The sequence below is a fragment of the Strix aluco genome, chromosome 3, assembly GCF_031877795.1.
Source record: "Strix aluco isolate bStrAlu1 chromosome 3, bStrAlu1.hap1, whole genome shotgun sequence".
Lineage (NCBI taxonomy): Eukaryota > Metazoa > Chordata > Aves > Strigiformes > Strigidae > Strix > Strix aluco.
Window position 1 is genome coordinate 74376249 of NC_133933.1, and position 13311 is coordinate 74389559.

General features: G+C 36.9%; 1 protein-coding gene across 6 annotated transcripts in view; it reads left to right on the top strand.

The window, feature by feature from the left end:
* Positions 1-13311, top strand: part of TRDN (triadin) — a 244571-nt gene that overhangs the window by 137784 nt on the left and 93476 nt on the right. For all 6 annotated transcript variants that reach the window (XM_074819208.1, XM_074819204.1, XM_074819207.1 and 3 more), the window contains 2 exons: positions 6199-6234; positions 9115-9168. In XM_074819208.1, the coding sequence (XP_074675309.1) occupies positions 6199-6234; positions 9115-9168 (90 nt within the window). The remainder of the gene's footprint in view (positions 1-6198; positions 6235-9114; positions 9169-13311) is intronic.

Below are 13311 nucleotides of genomic sequence, written 5' to 3' on the forward strand. Positions count from 1 at the left end.
ATGCTCACAAAGAAATTATATTTTGGAAAAGCAAGAGGAGTTTTTGTCAGTAGTTGTCACAGAGCATATGGCAATATCATGCTCAGTGATTAAGATGGGGAACAAAATCAAGTGTTGGTCCAAACACAGAATTTTCCATGTGGGAGGAATGTTAGTATTTCTGAACAGCTCTTTTATGCCTATGTCAAATTTTAGGGTTTGGGAGAAGTATGTTAAAAAATGAATCTTACATTAGTATGGATTTTTGATACAGCCTTCCTAGATTTTAAGCCCACTGAAAACAAGAAACGATATTGTTTTAATTCCCTGTAATATGAAATATTTAAAATCTTAATTGCAAAATGGACATATTACAATAGAAAATATAGGCACACTGATAAAATGCCCCTGTATGTGGGCATCTGCTGTGTTGGAAGTGACTGAAATCAAAATAAAAAATACTCCCCAAAGCTTTGAGATGTGGTAAGATGACAATTACTTCATTAATGTCATACAATTAGTGTAAAATCATCAAAAATAGTATAAATTAAAAAACAACTGAGTAACAAATTTTTAAAGACAGTTCAGAATTGAACACTTTTCAGAATGTTGGAATATTAATTGAAATCAATACTATTTTGTAGAAATAAGTTTTAAGAACTTCAAGTAAATGAAAAAAGAAATGCTAGAACTCAGTATATTTCAATAGGAAATTTGAAAATCCTTGTTTAATTACTATATGTTCAATAGCAGTTTATTTTTCATAATGCTCAGCTATCTGGGGTGTCTTGTTCCTTTACAACTACAAATCACTTTAACTGCAAATCTTGCTACTTAATAAATTGTTTTTAAATTCTGGTACATCTGCTAGCTTGGGAGCAGACTACTGAGACTAGTCTCTAGGCGACTTTAATTATGTTTTTCATTCACATGATGGAAATTCTCAGCCATTAGATGCCACCTGCTATCATTTTTATTTCCACTCGTGTGAACTCTTGCTCAGGGCAGCAAAGGCAACATTAGCTGTCATACTTGTAAGGTGCATTGTCTTAAAAGCTCTGCTGTTGTATTGCATTTGCAAAGCCAGAACCCAGCTCCCAAAGCATGCTCTTGATTGTTCTTTGGTGGGTAAAAGCAGCCAGAAGACTTTTTTTTTTTTTTTTCTGGAGAACCAGCACAAATTTGACTTCAAAACATCGGAAAATATAATTTCAATTTTCACCACAATTCTCTTTGATTCTTTAAGTTTCTATTCATTTTTCAGCCTTCATTTCTTTTTCTTCTCCTACTTTTAATCACAAAAAATATTGAATACCTAAGTCAAAATAAATGGTAAGAGCCAAGCAATGATGCAAGATTTGTGTAAGTCTTATTAGAAACATTCTTGAGTCAGCTGGTAGATCTATGGTCATGTTGCATGAGGCATCCTCATCACACAACTTATTTTCTGTGGGTTTAAGTAGAGCATTAGCCAATCAGTGGGGTTTGATTAAGTCCATTCTAGTATGTTATCATCAGCTAAAAGATAGAGAAGGTAGGTGGTCAGTGCTAGTTGAGGTTTGGGATAAGAATTCCTCTTTTAATAACTGCTTAACATTTTAAATTTCTCTTTAGTTTTGATTCAGTGAATCGTGTCTTTTGGAGGCATCTAGCAGTTCCCCAGGATCTTGGTGCTTAATCCACATCAGCCAGTACAGAGGAATCCTTGCATCCTTAGCATCCTTAACCTTAGTCATTGGGTTACACAGTGTTTGATTAGGATATTAGCTACCATTCAGTTCAGACACTGTGGTTGCTGATGCTGAAATTAGTTTGTTTATAAATTTGATAGTACTGTCATGTTCTTTGGTAATCTTCCAAAAGAAAAGGTTGTTTTAGATACAACATATAAAATAATGCTTCCAGTAGTAAAAGTGGTTTAAGGCAGTGATTTTAAACAGTGCATCATTAGCAGAGCTATCAATATACTGTCTCTGAAATATTCATTTATCTGAATAACACTTTTAGTTTAAGATTTTTTATACACTTATATATATTTGAGTGAGATATTTCTAGGAAGAGAAGCCTTTCAAGAGAGTGGAATTTGAGACCCATTTACTTCCCTCAACTTCTTTTTATATATAAAAATTATAGATTGTATGGAGCTGCTGAAGATCGTCTGTTCTCAAATGTACACTGTATTATAGATCCATTGCTAAAAAAGGTGTAAATGTTTTGTGAACCCCAGATCTAGAATTCACTGCAGAGCAATGTTTGAAATATTCCATTTTGGAAGTTTGTTTAAACTCAACCACATTCTGTACTAGAACACTGGGGCATCCTTGTCTAATGGCTTATTACCAACCTCCTAGGGACTCACTGGCATGAAAGGCACTATATAAGCTTAAAGGGATTTTTTTTCTTGCCCCATGTGTAGTTTATATGTCACTTGCAGTTACTGTGTACTGCTAGTTTACTTCAAAAGAATGCTGATCGAGGCCTGAGGAAAAGATTGAGCTATGTGCTAAAAAGAGGCAAAAGAATAAAGTATTGCTTTGCTGTTCTACTGAGATACATCTGTGCGGGCTGCCAAATGCTCATTCCTAGTTTGAATTCAAAATTTATCCTTTTAGCCTGTACAGATAAGAAGAAAGTCAGATCATGTTTGTTTAAATATTTGGTGGTTTTTAATAAAATAATTAAAAAAATGTTTTACTGTACTTTAATCTTTTTCAAGAGTCAGTAAAAGGAAAACCTGTTCATTCACCTGGGAAGAGGGGAGCTTGTACAACCATGTTTGCTTTTTGAGAATACAGACCAGAATACAACTGTCTTCAAATATCTCCTGAGAATATGTGTAAAAAGGAAAGGGTGCTTCACAGTCCTCCACAGCTGTTAAATTATTTCGTTAGCTATGGTGCTTAGCCTTTTAAAGCCTGTTGCAGGTGCTTTCATAAAAGGCCATGGCTAGGGTTGTCAGAAGTATCCTAAAACTTTGGATTGCTCAGTATTTGGGTGTTTTACATAAGACCTTTAAGAATTGAATATCAAACCTATCCTTAACAACTTCCAAAAAATTGACTGCTTCAGATTGGGCACCAAATTACCAAAAGCATCAGATTTTGAAGTCTTATCTCCTATAGTAAGTCTACTAAAGGGTTTGTTTGGGGTTTTTTTTATTGCTTCACAGTGTTGTAGAAATGGAGCTTTTCTTGAAAATAAAATGCATTACTTGTTGTGGATATCAAATAGTTTTGTCACCAATACCAAGGACAGACACAGTGCTTTTGACCATACCACACAAGGCTGCTAGAGCACCCAGACTGATGTTCATGTGTTATATAGGTCCTAATGAAGTTACATGGCTTCCAAGAAATGTAGGCATCATTCTCATGTCATACACTTACCTTTCCTGCTGCCAGACTTCAGATATAAAGTTTTAAAGAGAAAATAACCTAAAGCTCCAGAGATTATACTTCCTAGGCTGATTGGCAAAGATGTGTTTAAGATAATGTTCATAGGTTGTCTAACACTGGTGTTTGAAAAAATGTTAATTTCTTCTGGAAATTCCTCTTCTTAACTAACCCAAAAAACCAGACACACCAAGAGGCCAGAGATCTTGTTGTTGTTGTTTTTAAGAAGAAGACATAATGACTATAAAAACCTGAGGTAATATAAGCTGCATTCCCCAACCACACTCCCATAATTTAATAGTTAAAACCTAGACCGGTGCAAAACAAAAATGAATAAAGCAAATGCTCCTTGACTTAAATTACACTAATATAACTCATTGTTTGATTCATTTTTGGTATTATTTTCATTTGAGTTGCTTAGTTACATACTATTTGTGCCTTATAGCAGGTAACTACATGTAGAGACTTCGGAAGTTCTGATCAGTTTTCTCTTCTTCTGTGATATCTACCAATTGTTCAGTTCTTTTCAGTTAGGTCATTTATTTTAGTCAAGCGTGAGGTGACTAGGTGTAAATGCTATATACATTCACAGGAACCTCCATGGTTCAAGGTCCTACAAAAACTCCTTTGGACAATTTTCTGTAAATCATTCCAGCCTAGTTGCATAAGTATGGCTTTAGAAATCAAACTTTAGGCACCTTGGCTTGGAAAGAATAGCCTAAGAGTAAAAATATCTACATTTTCATTTCAACATATGCTATTGGAATCAGCTCCTGGTAATTTTTCTGCTCTTAAAAAACAAAACAAAACACCAAAAATACACCAAAAAACCCTAAATTATAAGATTTTCTTACTGCAAAAATTGTCCAGATACTCAGAATTTACTATGCTATGTGTTTCAGATGATGGAAAAACACATTCATTCTTTCAACATAAATTATGGCTCTAAAATATATAGAAGAATGTTGCCCTAATAAATGATGACTTATATGAAAAAAGGAAAGAAAGAACTTGAGGGGTTCATTTAGATCCAGTCTGTTATTGTAAATGATGCTGCCAATTTATTTAGTTTTTTATAACCTCCAGCAATAGAAGATTATTGTGATAAATGATTCATATCGCTGCAATATACACCTTTTAAAATTTCCATATCTGGCAACTAATAGGCACTTCTTGAAGGTTTCAATAGGCTCCTTGGCCAGATAACGTGGCTGAAAGCTGCCTCATGATTAATTTCATCTAAATGTGGTAATTATCATACTTTGAAGTAATGCCTGCAAAACATGCTTTCACAGAGAGTTAGTGGAAGCTGAGGATTAACCTAGAAACATTTCAGTTCAGAGCATCATATCACCCAAATAGAAATGTATTTTCCTCTCAATTTTTCAAGACTTTTTATTAGACTACTTGGCAGTCATTTTCATTACCTTATCTCATATCAACTTCCTCACAGCAATTTAGAGAGCAACAGAAACTGAAGTAACGTTGTATTATTATCAGTAATGGGATAGTCTTTGTTTTGCAAGCTACTTATTTTGGCAGCTTCTGCCCTGAAATATTTCTTGTATTAGTGTTTATCATTCATATATGTCGTGGACATAAGCATTATCCTGCCTATATTCCAGGCACACTATAGATTATTAGAGAGGATGTTCATTTCCTCATGGGCACCCAGGGAAGTAATTCCTACCACTAGTCTATGCATCTTTGCTTCCTGTCTCAGAGGACCAATATGAACCACTTCTTAGCTGTACAGGTGAGACTAGTGAAAAAGGTACGTAAGACCCCAAGTATGGTTATAAAAATGACTGATTTTTGTACCCAGTTAAAAATCCTGAGGTAGAATACCACCAAAAATTATAATGAAGAAAGAAGCTATCACTGAGTATTTCTGCTCACTTATATCTGGTCAGCAAAGATTCCAAATCTTCTCTTAGCCATCAGAAAAGTCCTACAAAGAGTGGCACAAAAATGACACCTTAACTGAAGATGAGACTGAACATCTTAGTTAAGTCTCTCTGGTAGACTGCCTGGCTGTGCTGTATTTTGATACAGCCGTGTTATTTTAACTTTGTTTAAACCAACCAGGGGCAGATTTTGCCTACTCTTACATGGTCCATACGTAGGACTGACTGTATTTCTTTAGGTTCATAAGATATTCCACGTTGGCTCAGTTTTGTTAAGTGTCATATGTGTGCTCTTTTTCACAAGCATGAAAGAAATTAATTAGCTCGAACCTCAGTTGAACATTGGAAAAAGTTTGGAGGAGCAGGGATCTTTCCTCCAGGCTGGGCTGGAGGGATGCTTCAGATTCTCTCTTCTCTTTAGCTGTAAGTCTTCCATTTGTTTTGACATGTGGGAAATAGGTGGCAGCTGGAGTTGTGGCTAGGTGTTATGTGGAGCTTTCCAAACTAGGCCTCAATTGTATGGTTGTCAACAACTGTAAGAAGATAATGCCTTTCATTACATGGGTTTATACTTAGGCTCTTAACACATCTTCCCTTGCATTTCTGCTACCTGAAAATGTGCACAAGGTGAGCAACCATGGTTCAGCTACTACATGTAAGCCATGTAACTCAATCACATATGTCAAATCTCACAGATTACTATACTGAAATTAAACGAAAATTTTTATATTCACACAGGTTCTGTTGCATTTACACTTAAGGTTAAGTTAGTGGAACCGTACCATGAAACAAACAGATACACTGCATTATTCAAGTACACATTGCATTAAATAAGCTGTTTCACCTGTAAAGCACACACTGCAGTTTTCTACCTGTATCCTTCCTATGTTTTTATGCATATGTGTTTTTTTATTTTACAGATAAAAAAGAAGCTGCTGTGACCAAAGAACTCAAAAGTAAGAAACTACTGTGCTATAGGTTATGATCTGTTTATATGTCATGTAGTTTCAAACAGCATGTTTCAATAATCCAGAATAATAGCTATTGAATTGTTGAAAATACAAAGAATAAAGTAGCTACACCGTTTATAATTGAAAAATGACATGTTTAGACTTCAGCTGCCTCTTACTTTCTAAATCCATTCTTATCCCACTTCTAATTCCACACTCCTTTTTGTGACTGACAGTTTTGCCTTTCCCTCTTTTCTATCACTGTCTTCAAAAACAAAGGTTTCATGGGGAAGGAAATGTCAAAAGAGGTGTCAGCTGAATGTTCTCTCAGCGGCAGCAATTTTGGTAAATGGGTTGAGAAGACTGAGACTCAAACGTGTTGAGAGCCACCAAATTTATCTTCACAAATGCAAAACATGGGCCCTGCCTATCTAGTTACTTTGGATTCAGAGAGGTAGAAGAGATGTAGGGGCTGGGCTCTTCTGCATAAATAACCAAAAAATGCTCTGAGAACATGGTATTGTTAACAAGGGAAGTCTTATGCCTTCATTTTCTACAAATTTGCAAGCATCAATGCCTCAACACAATAAGGATAGTAAGACAGTTTCACTGGTAAGACTTCATCTGCTGAGATCTCCGTTCTGAAAGTACTGTATATAAGAAAAATTAGGAAAATTATGGTGCTTTGAAACCTAATTCAAATTCATGATTAAAGAATGCACTGACTACCATCTCTGTATATGATCTTTCCCAACCTATATAGCAGAATACTCCCATCATCCTCAATTTTGCAGGAATTTATTAAAATATTTCTTTTAGCAATCAAGAAAAGCTTATGCATTGGTTTTCTACTCAAGTTTTGCAGAAACACTGAACAAAAGATTCAATAGACTTACTCTACAAGTAATGTCCTGTTAGTGAACTGCCTGTTTGCAACCAGGTCTTAAAGGATATATTCATTTGGGCATATGATTTCTCTCATGGGAGAACTCCCCAGTAGCTGTCACAGCAAAACTTCCCAGGTCCATCTCATGAGTGAAATTTGCAGGCTGACATTTTCAGCTGAAATGTGTTCACATAAAGATGCAGAGTCATAAGCACTGAAATAATTTGTGAATTACAAACTAAAAAGCATACGCTTACAAAAGAAAGTTTAAAACATTTAGCACTTTTGTTTCAATGCTACTGAAAGTTAAATAAAAAAATAAATTACACAAGTTTTTGGTCAAACATATCCTTCATTTTAAATTTTTTCCTCAACTGAAATTATTTTTGTTGCCCAGAAAATAACTATTTCAAATTAAAATAAAAGTCTTGGTAGAACAAAAAGTAAAAAAACAGTCTTGTTGGTCAGCAAACTGTAGCTGAGAGCTCAGAAGGGAATACATGTAGGAGTCCTGCAGTTTTGTATAAGTCCATCTTGTCATTTGTAGAAAATGTGTGTTGGATCTCCCATTTCTTTTACAAGAGCAGGCACTCCGGAAAGTAATACTAAGTATATTCTTCTTCAAGGTCTTCTACATATTTCCCCGAAGGAGGGGCAAGCACCCCAAGTAATTACAATGCTGTGATAATAACTAAGTTAGGATATAATTATCTGTTGCAGGCTTTTAAATGGATGGAAACAAAACAATCCCACACATGCAAACTATATTTTCTTTTCATTCTGTTTCACAAGACAATCTGAAGCATCTTTTATGAACGTCTCAAAAGACTGAAGGAGAAGAACTCAAAATTACATTCCTGATTTAGCCATATTCTTTTTCTTTGTAATAACATAGTGACAGATGTGAAGGACTGACTAACATTTTTTTGGCATTCTGTAATTCAGATTGTGATTAAAATGATTAATTATTTCCTCTCACAATATGGAAATGTGAATTTTAAGTTAGAGGATCTTCTAGTTGATATAAAAAATCCATTATGAAAGTTGGTGGAGTTTAGCTTATGGATATTTGTTAAATTATTGTGGTTTAAGTACAGTCTGTTTTAGCAGTTCCTGAGAATAAAAGCAATTAACTAAATATGAATAAAGAGTAAATAAATCCGGTAGGCTAGTTAGGTTCTTTTATCCAGGGCTGAGATTCTCCAAGTCTGCTTGGGGATGCACATACACTTCATCATCTGGACCTTCGTTCTGCAAGGAATTGTCCTACCTCAGCAAAGAGAAGGTAGTGCAAATGTTTCAAGGAAACACCAAGAACATAAAAACTACAGTTAAGCAGCCTAAGAGAGCCAGTTTCTCTGCTAGGAGAACCCAGCAGTTGCTGTTTCAAGTGCAGGATCAAACATGAAATTGTTGTCCTAATGCTCCTCCATCCCTTCAGATGGAGAGAGATTCCTGGTATAGCTGTGTCTGAAGTGCACTTTGCATAAGTAGCCTGATTTCAGCTTTTCTCATCAGGGAGAGATTCAGATTAGGGGAAAGGATGCCACCTGAATAGCTGTGGGATCCCAAGAAGCACCACTGCTGAATTCACAGCAGTGAATCCTTGCCAGCTGCCATAGGCTGATTCAGGGCCTTCTGCTCTCATAGCTGCAAGAGCAAATGCAGAGGCTCCCAGACCATAGCTGCTGCCTGAGCGGCGAGGCTGTGCCTGAACACCTAGATACCTGCTTTGCTCTGCTTTGCCAATAGATATTTAATTACTAGACAGAAAAAGCTAAAAGAAGCAATTCAGTGCCTAACGGCAAGAGTTTGTTAGCCCTTCAGCTGGTTATTAAAGGCAACTCAGTGCTTTTCTCTTTGGGTAATCTCTTTGTCTAGCTCTTGAGTAAAAAAAAATGCTACAGGCTATACCTCATTGGAAACCTTTCCTCAGATTTTTGTTTTTTTAAGATATAATACTTTGTAGTAATTGGTTTAATCTGTTCTCTTTTTTTAAGAGCCAGCAAAAACTCCTGCAGCCAAACCAGCCACCAAAAAAGCAGCAGCACCAGGTAAAGGAGCAAAATGTTCACATTCAGTGTATTTCTTGTGTTCTTGAATCAGTTTATTGCATCATAGCACCATCTGCTGGATTATACAAAAGCCACTGGTTTGGGTTTTTTGTGTCTGTTCTAAATTATTGTGATAATTTGTATGTGTAACCTTTGCTAAGAACAAAATCATTTTGCATTGATCTCTAATGTTATGGTTGCTTCTTGTCGTCCCATGGCAGCTATGAGGTGTCACACTGGGCTATTCTGCAGGCCTAGAGATCAAAAAATGAATCTGAATGTAAAGAGTGATTTAAAGCCCAATATCTACAGAAATTAGTTTCCATGTGAAGCTGTATTCAAGCTCTTTGAGAAGGGGGTATGATTTTTCAAAGTGCTGATCTCACAGTAGGTTTTCAAAAATGGAGCTTTTAGATAATCATATATATGCACAGAAAAGACAAGCAAACTTTTTTAAACAAAATAATGGCACATTCATATCTGAATTTAGATTGGATTGTAAAAGTCTACTACTTTTTATTGATTTCTGATCTCTTCTGCTTCACAGCCATCTTCAAAAATGCCACATGACATTTCTGCTTAATTTAATAAAACCCAATATAATGAATAACGATCTAAATATTCAGGGTACTTGTACTTTTACTACATTTTAAATTAACTAACAAAAAAGACAGGAATTCCCATGTGAAAATGTGATCAACATAAAACCATAATATTATTCTACTTTAAAGTAGGTTAGCTAATAGTGCACCAGGCTCTATGCTGCTAAGCTTTGCCTGGTGCTGGCATCACAGGAGTGGCAGGCTCACTCCCCCTGCTTCATCTTGCCTCCATCTGATCCCACTGTATGTGTCTATGTGGACCTGGGCTTTTTTTTTTTTTTTTTTTCTTTAAGCTTGTTTGCTTGCTGTCTTTCTCTAATTCAGATCTCTTTCGTGATCTATCTCAGAGATCTCCACCAAATACAGGAATAACAACTTGCATCAATAGAGTAGATTGGGAGTTTGTCAAGGACCAGTGCAAGCCAAGAACATTTTCAGTTGCCTCTACCACAAAAGGACTTGCAGTCTGGAACTGCAGTTGATATAGGCTACCATAGGACATATTGTACAGATGTACAAGGTACTGTGTGAAACTGGCCTAAAAAGCACTATTTCCCCACCAGAGCTCCCAGTCCTTGCCTGCTCTCTTTGTTTGACACTATGTAATCCACACCATTGCCATGGCTTAGAGAGAAAAACTGACCTAGAAATAAATGTGTGTGTGTGTGGCAGGGTGTTCAGTCTGGATCATTTCAGTAAGTCTGGCTCCACAAACATTTATATCCATGTAATTGATAATTTCTTAAAGCAGTTTTGTTGCCAAAATGTGTTGTATAGCTAGACCCTTAGATGTCTCGACAGTACACTGCAAAAATTGTTATGTTAGAACCATATGCTTATAATTAATTCATTCCACCTGCTTGCATCCAATATTTGTGTTCATTTTTGAAAAATATTCCAACGAGTCTGCTTGTTGGCAAGAATGGTGATGACAGTAATCTGCTTAAGATAAAGGGAAAAACTGGCATGGCTTCTTATGGAAAAATAAAATTAGTTTGTCTGTTCTGACACATTTCTAAATATCTAATTTGCCTTAAAAGTGATAAAGAGCAGTAGGCTTTGACTTCTACATTTTTCTTTCCCCTCCCCAAATGGCACTGTTCTCTGAAAATTAATTTACCCCCAGAATAACTCACCATAGCAAAATATTAAATATGCTTGTTTGGCAACATTGTAACTAGACTGCTGCCTATTAGCACAGTAAATTAACTACATATCCAATTTCATATTTCATTTTCTTCCGCATATCTTATTACATCACACCCTGTACCCCAGAATGCCTAAAGCTGAAGGTTTAGTCCTGTTAACAGACTGAACAGACTGAGAGCACAGCTGGTCATCTTCCAGTGCTTCTACATCACATATGTTCCTGGTCTTAATGTCATTGGTGAAGAAAATCCTGCCTAATACATTCTGCATGATTTTTATCTCCATATATTTGTACGGAGAAAGCAAACGAAGTGAATGTGGAATCTGGAAGTCTATGAGAGCTTCTGTGTCTGGAAACTGATGGCTGCTCTAGGAAATCAGCCTTGATGAATATCTGTTGCTTGATTTTCAATGTGAGTATTTTCAAATGTAGTGTTATCTCTAAGAGGAAAAAATTACCTCTCTGGCAACCATCTGGAACTGGGATGGAGAGCAGAGTATTTGGCTTTAGAGCAGAATAGTTTCACAGATATATGCAAGTGATGCTATTCTGAAGGGAGAAACCAGAGTTGAAGATATTTCATGACACTAGTCTTCTTCAGCCACACTGTTTTACCGTGTCCCCAATCCAAACACTGCTGCCTTTTCCTCTTTCACCGCAGTGCATCGCCTCTCCAGCTGTGCCAGCAGAACAGGCCTGGGAGTGACCTAGCATTGCAAAATAGCTGTCTCTCGTTTTTCCCTGAGGAGGGGCACAGGTTTCTCTCACCGGATTTTTTCAGGCACTCTGTGTGTGCTGGGCCCAGGGTGTTTTCTGGACGGTTTCTCAGAGCCGGGGATGTAGGTGCTGAGAACCTACCTCGTCCTGTCAGACCTGCCCCTCATCCCCATCCACACGGAGCCTCACCTGGGAAGAGCTCCCGCACCGTGTCGGGTATTGCACCCGCAGTTATCGATAACTCTGCCGGGTCAGCGGTCCATGTGTCAGCTGTGGGACACAGATACATCATGCCTCATCTTGCTAAATTTGCTGGGTCTTTTTTGGTACCTTCAGGAAAGCAAACAGATGGTGGTGCAGGGCAGGGAAGGGAGCACAGGCTCAAAAACCACGCAGGGAGCATTTGCAGCCGAATTAGCTCCCCAGCAGGCAGCAAGAAGTCTCAGTGCCACTGAGCGTCACCTGCACACTCCCTTAGCTCTGGTCAGGGATCAGAACAGCTAGTCTGCGTGTCCCTCTCATGGGTTAACCTCACATTACAGGTAACACTCCTGCACCTTCTTTAAGCACCAGTGATAGTGTTTTCCCCTGATTTAAAAAGTAGATCTTACTCTTTTCAACACTGTAATAATTAAATCCTAATTGCAGTTTAGAATCTCCCTGGAATGGTCTTGCAATTTTTAATTCAATTTTACAGTATGTTTAACAGGGTTTGTACTGTCACTTAACTGCCTAATTACTGATCTTTAATGCCTAATTTTTCCCATCTTCCTCTCCACACACATGCAAAAAAAAATCTTACTCGTTGTTCCCTTTGGGTTCATAACAGAAACTCTTTTTGAGCACCCCTTGAAAATCAGTGAAATTTAGTTGGGACTCAGAAAGAATAAAATAAGTATGATAGATAAATAGCCAATTTTAGTTGCTTAGATGTCAGCTGCATCCAGCCTCTCAAACTGACTCTGTCAGTTGTGCTAGAATTATTATTATTTTATTATGCCTCTGATTTTTCCACTGTTGGTAAGAAGCAGAAAGAAAAAAAAAATAAAGGACATTATATAGAAAATTGTATAGGAAATTAGTTCATGAGGTAAGTACAGAATAATAGAATGCAGGCTATGCTGAAAAAAAACAGTCAGAGGATCAGTTGAAGAGGTTCAGATCGCTCTGCCTAATGCAGGAAGAACTACTGTTTCTACTGGTAATGGGCAGTATTTACTTAACAGACAAATTATTTTAATTCTTGGTTCAAGGTGAACAACAGCAACTAAAATGGCAGCAGGGGAGAATCTTTGTACTTGCCATATAGTATAACCAGTGCTATTGTACTTAAAAAGGAAGAAATAACACAAAGTTTATGGGACAGCAGGTATGCTTTGAAATGGAGGAAAGGTTTATTAAGGAGCTGGGCTTGTTTGTTTCTTTTAACAGTACACTAGTACATAGAAAGAATGCTAAAACCATGTAACTTACAACAGATTAATAAAAATCAGCACATCTACTGAATAATTTACCAACGCAGTGGAACATGCACAATTATCATGGATTCTCTTTCAGGTTTCTCACAGTCAAGTAGCTCTCTCAAGTCACGCATCAGGGTTGTATTTTACTTACAACGCTACACCCCCCACATCATCTGTCCACCTACTTATTCTCTTCTTGTGTAGATATATT